This window comes from Polypterus senegalus, chromosome 1, assembly GCF_016835505.1.
Source record: "Polypterus senegalus isolate Bchr_013 chromosome 1, ASM1683550v1, whole genome shotgun sequence".
Lineage (NCBI taxonomy): Eukaryota > Metazoa > Chordata > Cladistia > Polypteriformes > Polypteridae > Polypterus > Polypterus senegalus.
This window is the reverse complement of record NC_053154.1, coordinates 130448042-130463204: the sequence shown is the minus strand read 5'-3', so window position 1 is coordinate 130463204 and position 15163 is coordinate 130448042. Positions and strand designations below refer to the sequence as shown.

Genomic DNA, 15163 nt, shown 5'->3' with positions numbered 1-15163 from the left:
ATCCACCTTTATTTTACATAAATACAATCTAAATTGCTAACCAGGGTGTATGGTGCTGCTGGGATGATCTGGCTTCCCATAGCCTTAAAATAAGATTAAGTATGTGCAGTCTGTGAATTACAGTGTTTTGCAATTTAAAGAAAAAGGCTAATGATACAGTTTAACTTTTATTATTTAGTTTTAGCTTTACCAATGGTTTATTGTCCGAAGTACATTTTTAAATAAGTTCTGAAGTTAGAATAGGGTATATTGATAATCCTGATTTATGTTCTCTACATTTTTTTGTTTAACAGCAAAGAATGGTCCGATTTACAGTGTTGAATGGAATCCCAGCTCTGATGAATTCTGCGTTGTATATGGATTCATGCCAGCTAAAGCAACAGTGTTTAATATAAAGTGTGAACCAGTGTTTGATTTTGGAACTGGGCCCAGGAATGCTGTCTATTATAGCCCTCAGGGACACATTCTGGTTTTGGCTGGTTTTGGTAACCTAAGAGGACATATGGAAGTATGGGATACTAAAAAATACAAAATGATATCTAAACCCCAGGCTGCTGACTCAACACACTTTTACTGGTGTCCAGATGGTGAACATATAGTAACTGCAACATGCTCACCACGTTTGAAAGTTGGGAATGGCTACAAAATTTGGCATTACACTGGTGCTGTACTTTATAAATATGATTCCCCTCAGAATGGAGAATTATGGCGAGTCTTATGGCAACCTTTCTTACAAGGGGTGTTTAAGGAGAAACCAATTAAATATCAGGCTGTACAAAGTGATATTTGCAGTACAGAGACCAAGCCAGCTCAGGCGTATAGGCCTCCTGCACTCAGGAATAAACCTTCCTCATTTTCCAAACTGGTGAGTTTTCTGTTAGTCACTCATAAGTGTGTTTTTTATAATCAAAAGTATGTATAATAATTTTTATTAAAACACTTACTGTGGCCAGAGTTGATTAAAAAAAAAAAATTAAGCAAAAAGATGTTGATTTGAGGTCATGGTTATATAAGAGTTTTGATTAGTTGATTTGTTTATTAAAGAAGTGCAAGAATTCAGATGTGCAGATTTAGTAGTCTTTAATGCTGATCTGTATTTTTTTAATTAGCATGAAGATGAACCCCCTCAGAATATGAAACCACATGTAGAATGCGACAAACAACTTTCAAAGTCAGCTCTTAAAAATCAAAAGAAACGTGAAGCAAAAAAAGCTGCCAGACAGGTAATTTTGCATATGAGAATGAGTGAAATATTATATTATGAATTTTGTTAGACTACTGTTTTGTATTTTTTAATTCTAAGTCAGAAAAAAATTAACTTTTGTTTTAATTTGTAAGGAGGCAAAGTTGGATGAAGGTCAAGATAAACACTTTGCAGAAGAGCCGAAACAAATTCAAACAGTTTTATCTGCACCATCAAGTTCAGGTGATCCTGAACTTGATAAAAAGATAAAAAATGTGAAAAAGGTATGTAGGATTCTTTAATGTCGTGAGGTATAGTATGTTAGTTGCTGAGGATTTGTTAATACTGAAAAGAGATTTTTTTTTTTCTGAAAATTCATTGTGCTCTGTCTTATCAATTCAAAATATACAGTGCATCCAGAAAATATTCACAGTGCATCACTTTCTCCACATTTTGTTATGTTACAGCCTTATTCCAAAATGGAATAAATTCATTTTTTTCCTCAGAATTCTACACACAACATCCCATAATGACAATGTGAAAAAAGTTTACTTGAGGTTTTTGCAAATTTATTCAAAATAAAAAAACGTAGAAATCACATGTGCATAAGTATTCACAGCCTTTGCTCAATACTTTGTCGATGCACCTTTGGCAGCAATTACAGCCTCAAGTCTTTTTGAATATGATGCCACAAGCTTGGCACACCTATCCTTGGCCAGTTTCGCCTATACCTCTTTGCAGCACCTTTCAAGCTCCATCAGGTTGGATGGGAAGTGTCGGTGCACAGCCATTTTATGATCTCTCCAGAGATGTTCAATTGGATTCAAGTCTGGGCTCTGGCTGGGCCACTCAAGGACATTCACAGAGTTGTCCTGAAGACACTCCTTTGATATCTTGGCTGTGTGCTTAGGGTCGTTGTCCTGCTGAAAGATGAACCGTCGCCCCAGTCTGAGGTCAAGAGCGCTCTGGAGCAGGTTTTCATCAGGATATCTCTGTACATTGCTGCAGTCATCTTTCCCTTTACCCTGACTAATCTCCCAATTCCTGCCGCTGAAAAAAGTCCCCACAGCATGATGCTGCCACCACCATGCTTCACTGAAGGGATGGTATTGGCCTGGTGATGAGCGGTGCCTGGTTTCCTCCAAACGTGACGCCTGGCATTCACACCAAACAGTTCAATCTTTGTCTTATCAGACCAGAGAATTTTGTTTCTCATGGTCTGAGAGTCCTTCAGGTGCCTTTTGGCAAACTCCAGGTGGGCTGCCATGTGCCTTTTACTAAGGAGTGGCTTCCGTCTGGCCACTGTACCATACAGGCCTGATTGGTGGATTGCTACAGAGATGGTTGTCCTTCTGGGAGGTTGTCCTCTCTCCACAGAGGACCTCAGGAGCTCTGACAGAGTGACCATCGGGTTCTTGGTCACCTCCCTGACTAAGGCCCTTCTCCCTCAATCGCTCAGTTTAGATGGCCGGCCAGCTCTAGGAAGAGTCCTGGTGGTTTCAAACTTCTTCCACTTACGGATGATGGAGGCCACTGTGCTCATTGGGACCTTCAAAGCAGCAGTAATTTTTCTGTGAACTTCCCCAGATTTGTGCATCCAGACAATCCTGTCTTGGAGGTCTACAGACAGTTCCTTTGACTTCATGCTTGGTTTGTGCTCTGACATGAACTGTCAACTTTGGGATCTTCTATAGACAGATGTGTGCCTTTCCAAATCATGTCCAATCAACTGAATTTACCACAGGTGGACTCCAATTAAACATCCCAAGGATTATCAGACGATACAGGATGCACCTGAGCTCAGTTTGGAGCTTCATGGCAAAGGCTGTGAATACTTATGTACATGTGCTTTCTCAGTTTTTTTTAATTTTAAATAAATTAGCAAAAATCTCAAGTAAACTTTTTTCATGTCATTATGGGGTGTTTTGTGTAGAATTCTGAGGGAAAAAATGAATTTAATCCATTTTGGAATAAGGCTGTAACATAACAAAATGTGGAAAAAGTGATGCACTGTGAATACTTTCCGGATGCACTGTATGTAAAAAGGGATAAATTAATTTCCACTTTTTTCATTACTTAAAAGATCATAGTTCAGATCTTAGATCAAATGTTTGAGATTAGATACTGTTACAGATTAGATGGGGCAACATTTTGTGGGCAACAAAAAATGTTATTAGCAATTGTTTTACAATTTTTTTTCAGCAGAGCTTTCAAGGCTTTAATCTCAAATAGACCTTTCCTGATCATAGCACTTTATATAGTTCACTATATTTTATGTGGATCAACAAATTCAACCTTACCTCGTAATGAGACCATTTCATATGGGGGGTGTTGATACTGGACACAATCAAAAGAATTCCTTAGACAGACACTCTGAAGTCACCATGCATTCTGTGTTATAGAATAAAGGGAACACTCGTTGGAATTTTTGGAGCAAAAATTAATGTGGGAGTGAAGACCACAGGGAGTATTTCCTAAAAACTCAGTTACTTTATATTCCATTAGATTATATTTGGTTCAACTTTATTGTCATTTTACAGGTACAATGAAATACCGTTTAGCATCTAACCAGAAAGTGCAAATAGAGTAAGCTGCAATAGATAGTGGGTGCAAATAGTCTAAGTGCAATAGACAGTGATGTGCAATAAGGCAGCATACAAAAGAGAATATCTATCTATCTATCATACAAGGAATAGTATATAGATATGTATACTGATCAGTAAGTACAGACACATGATAATAAATATAGATATGAAATATTTTTGCGTAGAGAATAGATATATGTAAACAGGTGAAAATATACGTAGAGTACAATCAGAAGTTATTGATATTTAGAAAGGTCGACTTTTGAGTGGTAAGGGTTGAGAGTTCAGAATGGTGATAACGTTATGAAAGAAATTGTTCCTGAGCCTGCTGGTGCTGGACTGTAGGCTCCTGTAGTGCCTCCCTAATGGAAGGAGGTTAAACAGTCCATGGTTGGGGTGTAAGGCATCCTTGATGCTGAGAGCCCGTCGCAGACACCGTGTAAGCTGTAGGCCAGTGGTAGTTGGCATTAGGATGCCAGTGATGTACTGGCCAGTTTTCACCACCCATTCCAGGGCCTTCCTGTTAGCTATGGAGCATATGCCATACCACATCATAACGCAGTTAGTCCATATGCTGTCAACAGTGTAGCAATAAAGGTTCAGTAGAACTCCATAGAAAGTAAAGTCACTTGTGCTTTTTTTTAACCAGACTGGAAGTATTTATTATCCAAGAAATGTCTTCAGGAATTTGAAGCTGGTTACACACTCCATCTCAGCCCTATTTATATGGATGGCAGCGTGTCTGTTGCCTTTAGTTTTACGATAATCCACAATGAGCTATTTGGTGTTATTGGTTCTTGAGGGCGAGGTTGTTGTCACCATGTTGCCAGGTATTGGACCTCCTCTCTGTAAGTTGACTCTTTGTTGTCACTGATCAGTGCTACTACCGTGGTTTTGACTGTAAACTTTATGATGGAGCTGGAGCCATATAAAGGGATGCAGTTATGGATGAAGAGGGAGTACACAACTCTGCGGAACTTCAATATTCAGGATGAGGGTGGAGGATGTATGGTTGTTTAACCTGACAGACTGGGGTCTGTTGGTTAGAAAGTCCAGTGTCCAATTACAAAGAAAGATGCCGAGGTTGCTGTTTTTTTACTAGATTGGAGATGATGATGATGGTATTAAATGTGGAGCTAAAATCAATAAACATCTTGACGTAGAAGTTGCTGTTACTTGGGTGTGTCAAGTCAGAGTGAAGAGGGGAGAATATGACATCCTCTGTTGACCTATTGGGACGATAGGCAACCTGGTAGGACCTAGTGTGATAGGTAGACTGGATTTGAGTTGGGTGAGATTCAGTCTCTGAATGCACTTTGTGATGATGGGGGTGAGTTCTTCAGGGTGGTAGTCATTCAGGCTTCCTGGAGAGGATCGTTTAGGCACTGGTACAATTGTGGACTTAAGGCATGCAAGGACAACAGCCTGGGCCAAAGACAGATTGAAAATGTTACTGAAAACCTCAGGCAGTTGCCCAGCACAGGCCTTAAGCACACGCCTGGGTATGCCATCAGGACCAGCAGCCCTTCATATGCTCACTTTGCTCAGTGTAGATTGTACAGCGGAGGTGATAAGTCTGAGGGGCTGGTCATCTGGGGAAGGGAGTGGTTTTGGTTGCAAGTGTTTTATTGTCACGATTAAAGTGAGCATAAAAGTTGTTCTGCTCACCAGGAAGGGGGAGACATTACCAGTAGTTGAGGTTGTACTTACATTCCAGTATTTTGTGATAGTCTGGATGACTTGACAAATAACGTGTGGAGTTGTAGTTTTTGAAGTAATCCTCAATTTGTTGCTTGTATTTTCTGTTTGGCTCTCCTGATACCCCTTTTCAAGTTGGCCCTGGATGTGCTGTATCTGTCAGCGTCACTGGATCTAAAAGCAGCATTACATGCTTTCAGCAGGAGTCTAATCTCTCTGTTCATCCAAGGCTTCTGGTTAGAGAAGTTCTTAATCTGTTTTAGCATTGTGGTTTTGTTAGTGCCTTGTATTAATGTAATCTAGGACAGAAGTGGTATACCTTTCAATGTATACCTCTGGGTCAAGCGTGGCATTGGTGGCAAACAAGCTCCAGTCTGTGTTCTGAAACTTCTGTTATAAAGTAGAGTCTGCCTGTTCAGGCCAGACTTTCACCGTATTCACTGAAGGTCTCATGCATCTGAGAAGTTGTGTGTATTTAGGGAGGTGTAGCAGAGGAAGGTCATCTGCTTGTCCAAATTGGAGTGGAAAGGCCTTGTACGTTTCAGCAATGTTTATATACATGAGATCTAAAATTCTGTCTCCTCGGGTGGGGCAGGAGACATTTTGATGAAATTTGGAGAGTTCAGTTTTAAAGTTGCAATGATTGAAATCACCGACAGCAATGAGAATCCCATCTGGATGTGCTGTTTGTTGTTTGCTGTTTGCTAACAGCAGCATGTAGATCTTTCATTGCAAGCTTAGTGTTGGCATTCGGTGAAACATACACGGCAGTGATAATAATAGACGTGAATTCCCAGGGTAAGTGAAAAGGTCTACATTTAATTATCGGGTATTCCAGATCAGCAGAGTAATGACTTTGTTACAACAGTATCCGCACACCAAGCATTGTTGACATAAATGCACAGACATCCACCTTTGATTTTACTGGTGTTCTGTATTGTTCTATCAGCCCTGAAGACGGTGTGCCCCTCTAGCTCAATAGCGATGTCTGTCTGGGATACAGTCATTTAGCCATGTTTCTGTGAAAATCATGATGTTACAGTCCACAATATGTGTGTGAGGTGATCCAGAGTCATAGTTTGTCACATTTGTTTGCCAGAGACCTAACATTGGCAAGAAAAATGCTCTGCAAAGGTAAATGGTGAGGAGTTTGCTGAAGCCATGCCCAAATACTCTGTGCTTTCTTATCCTTTGTTTGTGATCTTGATGCTGCAGCTGAGCTTCCTGTTTGTGGAGCTGATTCTCTAAACTATGGTATTCTGACCATCTCCAGCAAGTTGAACTATGGCTTCCTGTGTAAAAATGCAGCACTGAATAATATTTAAAAGTTCTAGTCGGCTGTACAATGTATTGGCTTGACTGTATCAGGTTAAAAAGTAAATGAAAATAGTAACAATATTACTACTAATTTGCAAAAACTGGGGAGTTGCAGGGTGTTGTGATGCACACGCATCGCCACCATCAGCTGTCTACTGGCATAAACTTTTACAGATTTAGTATGTTGCTGGGGAACTTGCATTTTACCTAGTACATTATTTGAATATGTTTATATATTTAAGTATATTATTCTTGCTTTTTACTTTGTTTTTCTAACAAAATGCTACCATAACTCTCAATGCAGAATCATCTAATATTGAAAACCCATTCTATTTTATCCTACATGAGGGAGTTATAAGTATTTTTATCATTTGTATCCTAAAATATAATACTGTAGCTAGCTATGCTGTGTTACTGCTTCATGCCAGCACCGTCTTACTGTTTAGGTAGAGATGCAAGAGTGCAGTCATGTCAGCTTCCAATAATATAGGATCTCTTTTTTTCATGAATTAACTGAATAAATGTTTTTCCTGTACAAAATTAACACTAAAACTTTGATAATTGAATTTTCTTCATTTCTAAATTGTTCTGCAAAGCTAGATACTTAATAAAGCATAATTTTATTTTAGAAAATAAAAGCCATAGAACAGTTGAAGGAGCAACAAGCAGCTGGGAAACAGTTGGAGAAAAACCAGGTAAGATACTGTTGCACAGAATTTGTTTTGTAGTATCTAATGTACCTAATATATCTAATGTAGTATGTAATGTACCTGCTTTTATTTATTTATATATATATATATATATATATATATATATAATTTTAATATAGTTGCCTTTTTAATAGTAAAGTGCTCTACTAGCATGTGTCCTGTAAATATGTGTACCAGATTCTGAATATCAAAATAAAGGGTTATTTTTGCCTAGTGCCAAGTATAAGAGAAAACCATTTACATTTACTTATTTGGCTGACAACTTTATCCAAGATGACTTACAACATTTCAGATGCTGGTTACTGAAGTATCACACAATGTCATTAGTGCAATTTGACCGCACAATGTCAGGGTGTGACTGACTTCAAGTCATTTTCATAAGCTTTTCCATGATTCTCTGTTAAGATTTAGAAACGCTGCTTCCTCTGTGTTTGCTTTGCTCTTGTTGTAACATGTTGGAAGTTGTCTTTTGTTTGATAATCCACTAGTAGTACTAATGCACTGCTCTGACTGAAGGAGAGACTGAACATCGCAGTAAAAAAGACAGGCTTTTAGGGTTAAAAGTGTTAATGGACACGAGTATTACTAGCATTTGCTGTACTGTCAAATTTAACCCTAAAACAGTAATATAAAGTAAAAATTTGACCAGCTGTTTGCTAAATATCAAGAGTTTTAAATTATTTTGGTGGAAAAAAGTTTTATATCGCAGCCATTAGTCTTCCATTCAGTGGACTAAAACTGTCTTTATGGGATCTGAGTTAAATGAAGAAAAATGATTTTTCCTATGATGAAGTTGGCACTTTATTTGATTCATTGCTTTTTGTACTTTATACAAATATTTCTCATAGACGTTTGGTCTTATTATACTTTGACATAATTTATTACCTTGTCGGACTGTACAAGTTTACATTGTTACTTCATACTGAAGGTAGAATGTGTCCTCAAACATGTGGTATGGCTGTCTCAAGTCTGGCACTCAGATTCCCCTCTTTAAGCAAGTCTTTGCTTAACTTTTAAGGTATATTACTCGCACAAAACCAGATCTTAATGACAAATGAAGAGCCTTGTACATCCTAGGCGTGATGCTTGTTTTAGTTGGAACCTTGTGATTAGAAAGCAGTCCTCTTGTAAAAACTGTGGGTGTTTGATCAATGCAAATTAGCAAAGCCTTCAAAGTTTTTAATCAGAGTACAAGATGCTGTGAAGAGGCAACAGTATGTGCTAGTCTTGATGTCTAGTGTGTGAGACAGGCAGCAGTTGACTTGATTCCCAGTTTGATGAACATGAATAGCCATCCCCGGAGAACCTGGAGAGCTCTACTTCATTTTCATTGTCAAAACCCATCTAAAATCAATTTCTGTGAAGTTCAGCCTTGAGGCTGGATATTCCATAATGTTCAGATTGTGCCAGTTACAGACAGGAATCTGGAATTTAGATTGGAAGGAAGGAACGAACAAATAGGAAAAATGAGGGCATCAGGATTATGAGTAGTGTAGTGTATATATCATTATTTTCTTTTAGCTGAGAGTGCTATATTGTTGGTGGAAACCATGGAAGAAGAGGAAATCATCTTTTGTTTACTGAATAGGTAATCTGTAATAGAGGCTGTGCTTAGTCCTAATCCAGGAGAACCTCAGTGGTAGCCTATCTAGAGAAATCATGTGACTTTTGGCAGCTGATAGACAAGTGTTAAGGCAACTCTGTAGACACGCTTGTTTTTTGGGAAGTTTCTCCTTCTCAGCTCATACCTCACTTGACTATCTGTGCAAATGTGTTTTTTATTTAAACCACCTTGATTTTTTTTTTCCTTTTTGGCACCATTCTAACTTGAGATTATACTGTATTTTTAGTGGTGTAAGTTGTTTGCTTCCCTTTTTGTTCATGTAGCTCTTAAAACGGCCAGCCTGTCTGACAATAAGTATGCAGTGATGCAATGTGATCTTGTAATTTTGTTTTATTGTGCCACTCATTGTGGGTTTATCTTATTTTTTTCTGTTTGATAAGAGTTTTGTGTTGAGCTTGCCCCTATGCATAAATATATTATTTATATTAATTATAGCTCTGTTAATGACCCTGCATACGCATGTAGTTGGCCATAGAAGGTTTTATTCCTGACTTAAATGCATATCCTGGGAAAAAATTTCCTGAAGTTGTATTTCACCTGTCATCTTTGGAGGAGAAGGTCCACCCTAATGTGGTGAGTGAGGTGTTGGTCATGCACAAATGGTCAATTAAATTCTGCTGCAGAACAGAAGAACTTGACATTCATTGCACATGGGCTCAATATTATGTCTCTAGAGTAAATATTTCAGAAATACGAACCTGCTATTACTTAAATATCTATTAATATTAATAAAATAACCAACCTTTAGATATCAATATTAATTTTTAGTTTAATTCCTAATTATTTTCTAAAAACTAAAGTTTTTCTTCCCCTCCAGAAGCAAATTCTTTTCCCATCCCAGGACATCCTGTTCTTCCCCATGCTTTCAGCAGGTGATGCCACCACAGTGGATTCTTATTCATAAGAACTTAAGGATGATATTAATTCCTTGCACTATGGGAAAACTGCAAGGGCCTGATGGTTTTCCTCCCAAGTTCCTTTATGCCTTTTTTTGTTGGTTTTAAGTAAAGCAAAGAGTGTTCTGATTGCTTTAACTATTGCTTAATCTTTTTGATGAATCTTGATGCAATGTAATGGCTTCCCTTATGCCATATGCAGTTGGCTAGTTAATTGCCTTCGATCAGATTGGTTTTATCATCTACTACATATTATAGAAATAAGCCCCAACTTGCAGCTGTTCTGGCGCTTGATGCTAAGAAGGTCTTGAACACATTAATTGGAAATTTGTTTGAAAGGTGTTGTACTCATTAGGTTTTAGTGAGAGCTGTATTTACTTGATAAGAATATGTAATTCTTCCAAGTGGCATCAATTCTAACCATCTCTGCTATTTCACAACCCATTTTTTTTATTCAAAAAGGGTGCAATATATGGCTTTCCTCTTACCACCACCCGTTTCTCCCCCTAAACCTTAATTTAAAATATTTAACATGTGCTCTTCACAATTTTTACTTGATCGCCCTTATTACAACTTCTGGTCTCTATCATAAAATCTCCCTCTGTGATGACAATATTTTCCTTTTTCTTAGTAATGCTCCCCCTGATCTGCCTCGCATCCTTAATTTATAGACCCTCTCAGGATATAAGGTTAATTGGTGAAAATCTGCGCTTCTTCCCTAAATTCGATCTGCCATCAGCCTGTTTTTTCACTGTCTGATACATTAGCTAGCTTATTTAAAAACTTGGTCATCAACATATATCTTTTCCTGCAGGATATTGCAGTATCTAATTACTGCAGTCAATGAATACATGTGTCAATGATTCACTTTCATTATGATCCTTTCTCACACTTATTTACTTCCAGATTAGTTATTATAAAAATGAACAGTCTTGTGTTTTAATTCTGTTAATATCATGTTCCTTCTACTCATCCACTGGTCAAAAGTTAAATTTATTCTCTCTGGATTTCTTTGGAATGGCAACAGATCTTCCCGATCTTCCATTTACAACTCTGTTTTAATTTCTGATTGCTTGAAACAGGGCTTGTTTATGGAAGGTTTCCCTGCCAGATTATATCATTAACCATTTTACCCTTGATTAGCGTGGATCTCCCTTTCCTTCAGTTAGGAACAACAATAATCATATCTTTCATAATCCTACTGTTTGTATTGGTAGACAACACATCTCTAGTAATATATTCAAAAGATTAAAAAATTAGATATAACTGCAAAATACTATTGAGAGTCCATTAGGGAGGCTTGAGTTTATGGTCGATCCCAATAGACAGTTAAGAACTGTAGCAAATCTCACTCAAACTCCTATATTCTATAGTATATAAGTATTTAAAATTTCAGAACATACTTTCTTTTTAGGAAGTGTAATATATAAAGGTCAAGCCTACTTCTTTTCTTTTACTATAATGTTTTTTTTTATAAACCTTTTCCATTGTACAGAGGTAGCCAATGAGGTTAGTCTATTTTAAGATCTGTACCTAACTGTCACTAACAGTCTGATCAGAATGTTATTTTACTGTATGTTAAAAAAAAGAAACAATTACTGTGTCAGGATGGCAGTCTGTGCAATCAGTTCCTACCTCTCAGCAGCAATGCTGTGCTGTACATTCGTAAAACTGGAAAAGCCTTTTAATCCTAGATTTAGTTTAGATATACTTGTTAGTTGGGGGCTCTGATGAGCTAAGGCAGAGGCTAAAGGAATGGGGGATTAGTAAGTGGCTTACAGACTAAGATTTGCAACTTAATGTACTGTATTAATAAAATAACACACTAAAATAGCTGTTGGATAATTGATATGTTTGTGCTTGTAATTTATTGGGGTGCTAAACTTGTTGCTTGAAATCAGCACTTTGGCTATATTATTTAAGTAATTTAATAAATATTTTGTCAGTTTCTCTTAGGAGGAAAAAACCTCTCGTTTTCACTCTGACCAGTTCATGGTATTGAGGCAATTGATAACATTAATGATAAATCTGGACTTCGAATTTTTACACTTACTGTTCTCCAGGTTCCTGACCCATGTTTTTCACTATTTATCTATCTTTAGCTTAGACTGGTCCTTCTTAGTTAGCTTGAATGTTTCCAGTGTGGATTTCAACCAAACTAACTGGAAATTGAAAAAGTAACAAATCACTCCCTACAATTAATACTTTATATGAAACTGTTTCATATATTTGGTCTTTGAGGTAATTAATATTTTTTGTGGGCCATATGTGACATGTTTTGAATAGTGATCATGCAAACTGCTTTAGAAACTTCCAAGGGCTGCTGTAGCTTGACTTTTATTATTTTTAAGAATTTTGGTGCTATTTTATATTTATTGCCAGTTATCTTGTAGCTCCTCTGGAAATTTACTGATGACCCCTAGTGTGCTGTGCCCCCTGTTTAAATAAACATGCCACTTTAATAAATACATATTCCAGTGCATTCTACAAAGCATAAAAATGAAGGCTGGTCCAGATCTAATTATGCAATTTTCATTATGCTATAACTTAAGTTTATTACATGGAAAATCCCAGACCATCGAGAAGTGAGTGAACTGATGACATGAAAAATCGTCTTTGTGCTGAATCGAAGTCATCCAAACGATCTGGATCTGCATAATCAGATCTGGACCCCCGTGTGTGTGTTTATATTTTTATATTTTTTATTATATTATATATATATATATATATATACACACACATACATACACAGTGCATCCAGAAAGTATTCACAGCGCATCACTTTTTTTCCACATTTAGTTATGTTACAGCCTTATTCCAAAATGGATTAAATTCATTTTTTTCCTCAGAATTCTACACACAACACCCCATAATGACAACGTGAAAAAGTTTACTTGAGGTTTTGCAAATTTATTAAAAATAAAAAACCAAGAAATCACATGTACATAAGTATTCACAGCCTTTGCCATGAAGCTCAGAATTAAGCACAGATTCATCCTGTTTCCCCTGATCATCCTTGAGATGTTTCTGCAGCTTAATTGGAGTCCACCTGTGGTAAATTCAGTTGATTGGAAATGATTTGGAAAGGCACACATCTGTCTATAGAAGGTCCCACAGTTGACAGTTCACGTCTGAGCACAAACCAAGCATGAAGTCAAAGGAATTGTCTGTAGACCTCCGAGACAGGATTGCCTCGATGCACAAATCTGAGGAAGGTTACAGAAAAATGTCTGCTGCTTTGAAGGTCCAAATGAGCACAGTGGCCTCCATCATCCATAAGTGGAAGAAGTTTGAAACCACCAGGACTCTTCCTAGAGCTGGCTGGCCATCTAAACTGAGCGATCGGGGGAGAAGGGCCTTAGTCAGGGAGGTGACCAAGAACCCGATGGTCACTCTGTCAGAGCTCCAGAGGTCCTCTGTGGAGAGAGGAAAACCTTCCAGAAGGACAACCATCTCTGCAGCAATCCACCAATAAGGCCTGTATGGTAGAGTGGCTAGACAGAAGCCACTCCTTAGTAGCAGCCCGCCTGGAGTTTGCCAAAAGGCACCTGAAGGACTCTCAGACCATGGTAAACAAAATTCTCTGGTCTGATGAGACAAAGATTGAACTCTTTGGTGTGAATGCCAGGCGTCACGTTTGGAGGAAACCAGGCACCGCTCATCACCAGGCCAATACCATCCCTATAGTGAAGCATGGCGGTGGCAGAATCATTCTGTGGGAATGTTTTTCAGCGGCAGGAACTGGGAGACTAGTCAGGATAAAGGGAAGGATGACTGCAGCAACGTACAGAGACATCCTGAATGAAAACCTGCTCCAGAGCGCTCTTGACCTCAGACTGGGACGACGGTTCATCTTTCAGCAGGACAACGAATGACCCAAAGCACACAGCCAAGATATCAAAGGAGTGGCTTCAGGACAACTCTGTGAATGTCCTTGAGTGGCCCAGCCAGAGCCCAGACTTGAATCCGATTGAACATCTCTGGAGAGATCTTAAAATGGCTGTGCACCGAGGTGCTGCAAAGAGGTATAGGCGAAACTGGCCAAGGATAAGTGTGCCAAGCTTGTGGCATCATATTCAAAAAGACTTGAGGCTGTAACTGCTGCCAAAGGTGCATCGACAAAGTATTGAGCAAAGACTGTGAATACTTATGTACATGTGATTTCTCAGTTTTTTTATTTTGAATAAATTTGCAAAAACCTCAAGTAAACTTTTTTCATGTTGTCATTATGGGGTGTTGTGTGTAGAATTCTGAGGAAAAAAATGAATTTAATCCATTTTGGAATAAGTCTTTAATATAACAAAATGTGGAAAAAGTGATGCGCTGTGAATACTTTCCGGATGCACTGTATATATATATGTATATGTGTGTGTGTGTGTGTATATATATATAACGAGTATCTTTACTTTTTTATGCATAACAGACCTGCTATGTGTGTCTGCTATGCAGTATATATATATATTTTTAATTCTGTTTCTTTCTTTCAGATTGAGAAGATACAGAAGGAGGCATTGTTATTAAAAGAGCTGGAAGATTTAGAATTAGGTTTGTAGGTTAGCTCAAACAGAATGATTTGATATTGTTAATGAAATACAAGAATAAAATGGCAGACCGGAGATATTCCTTACCTAACAATTCATTCATCTGCATTTTTGGACAACCATTGAACTTGTATTTTTATTATTTATGTTTGAGCTATTGATAAATGCTGTATTGTACAAAAAATGCAGTGTACCAAAAGCATGATTACTGCAATTGCAGTGAAATTATTTCAGTAGGCTTGGGCTATGAATGCTTTTTTGTAAAACTCTCAATGCACATTATTTTGTGAATCTTGTCTAGTTTTAATGTCCAAAATAAACCTCATGTATTCTGTTGTATTGTTAGTTTTGATGACTTTGAAAAGAAATACACTTGCACTAAGAAATAATACTCTCAAACAAACATCTGTCTTATTTTTCTAAGTGTTGGTAACAGTGTTCATTAGTCTTTACAGTGGTGTGAAAAACTATTTGCCCCCTTCCTGATTTCTTATTCTTTTGCATGTTTGTCACACAAAATGTTTCTGATCATCAAACACATTTAACCATTAGTCAAATATAACACAAGTAAACACAAAATGCAGTTTTTAAATGTTTTTTATTATTTAG

The 15163-nt window shown here is 37.6% G+C and overlaps 1 protein-coding gene across 1 annotated transcript in view; it reads left to right on the top strand.

Annotated features, from left to right (window-relative positions):
- eif2a (eukaryotic translation initiation factor 2A) overlaps positions 1 to 14893 on the top strand; it is a 60778-nt gene extending 45885 nt beyond the window's left edge. The window contains exons 10-14 of the mRNA XM_039758034.1: positions 294 to 865; positions 1110 to 1223; positions 1339 to 1467; positions 7413 to 7478; positions 14501 to 14893. Of these exons, the coding sequence (XP_039613968.1) occupies positions 294 to 865; positions 1110 to 1223; positions 1339 to 1467; positions 7413 to 7478; positions 14501 to 14566 (947 nt within the window). The 3' untranslated portion in view covers positions 14567 to 14893. The remainder of the gene's footprint in view (positions 1 to 293; positions 866 to 1109; positions 1224 to 1338; positions 1468 to 7412; positions 7479 to 14500) is intronic.
- The last annotated feature ends 270 nt before the right edge of the window (positions 14894 to 15163 follow it).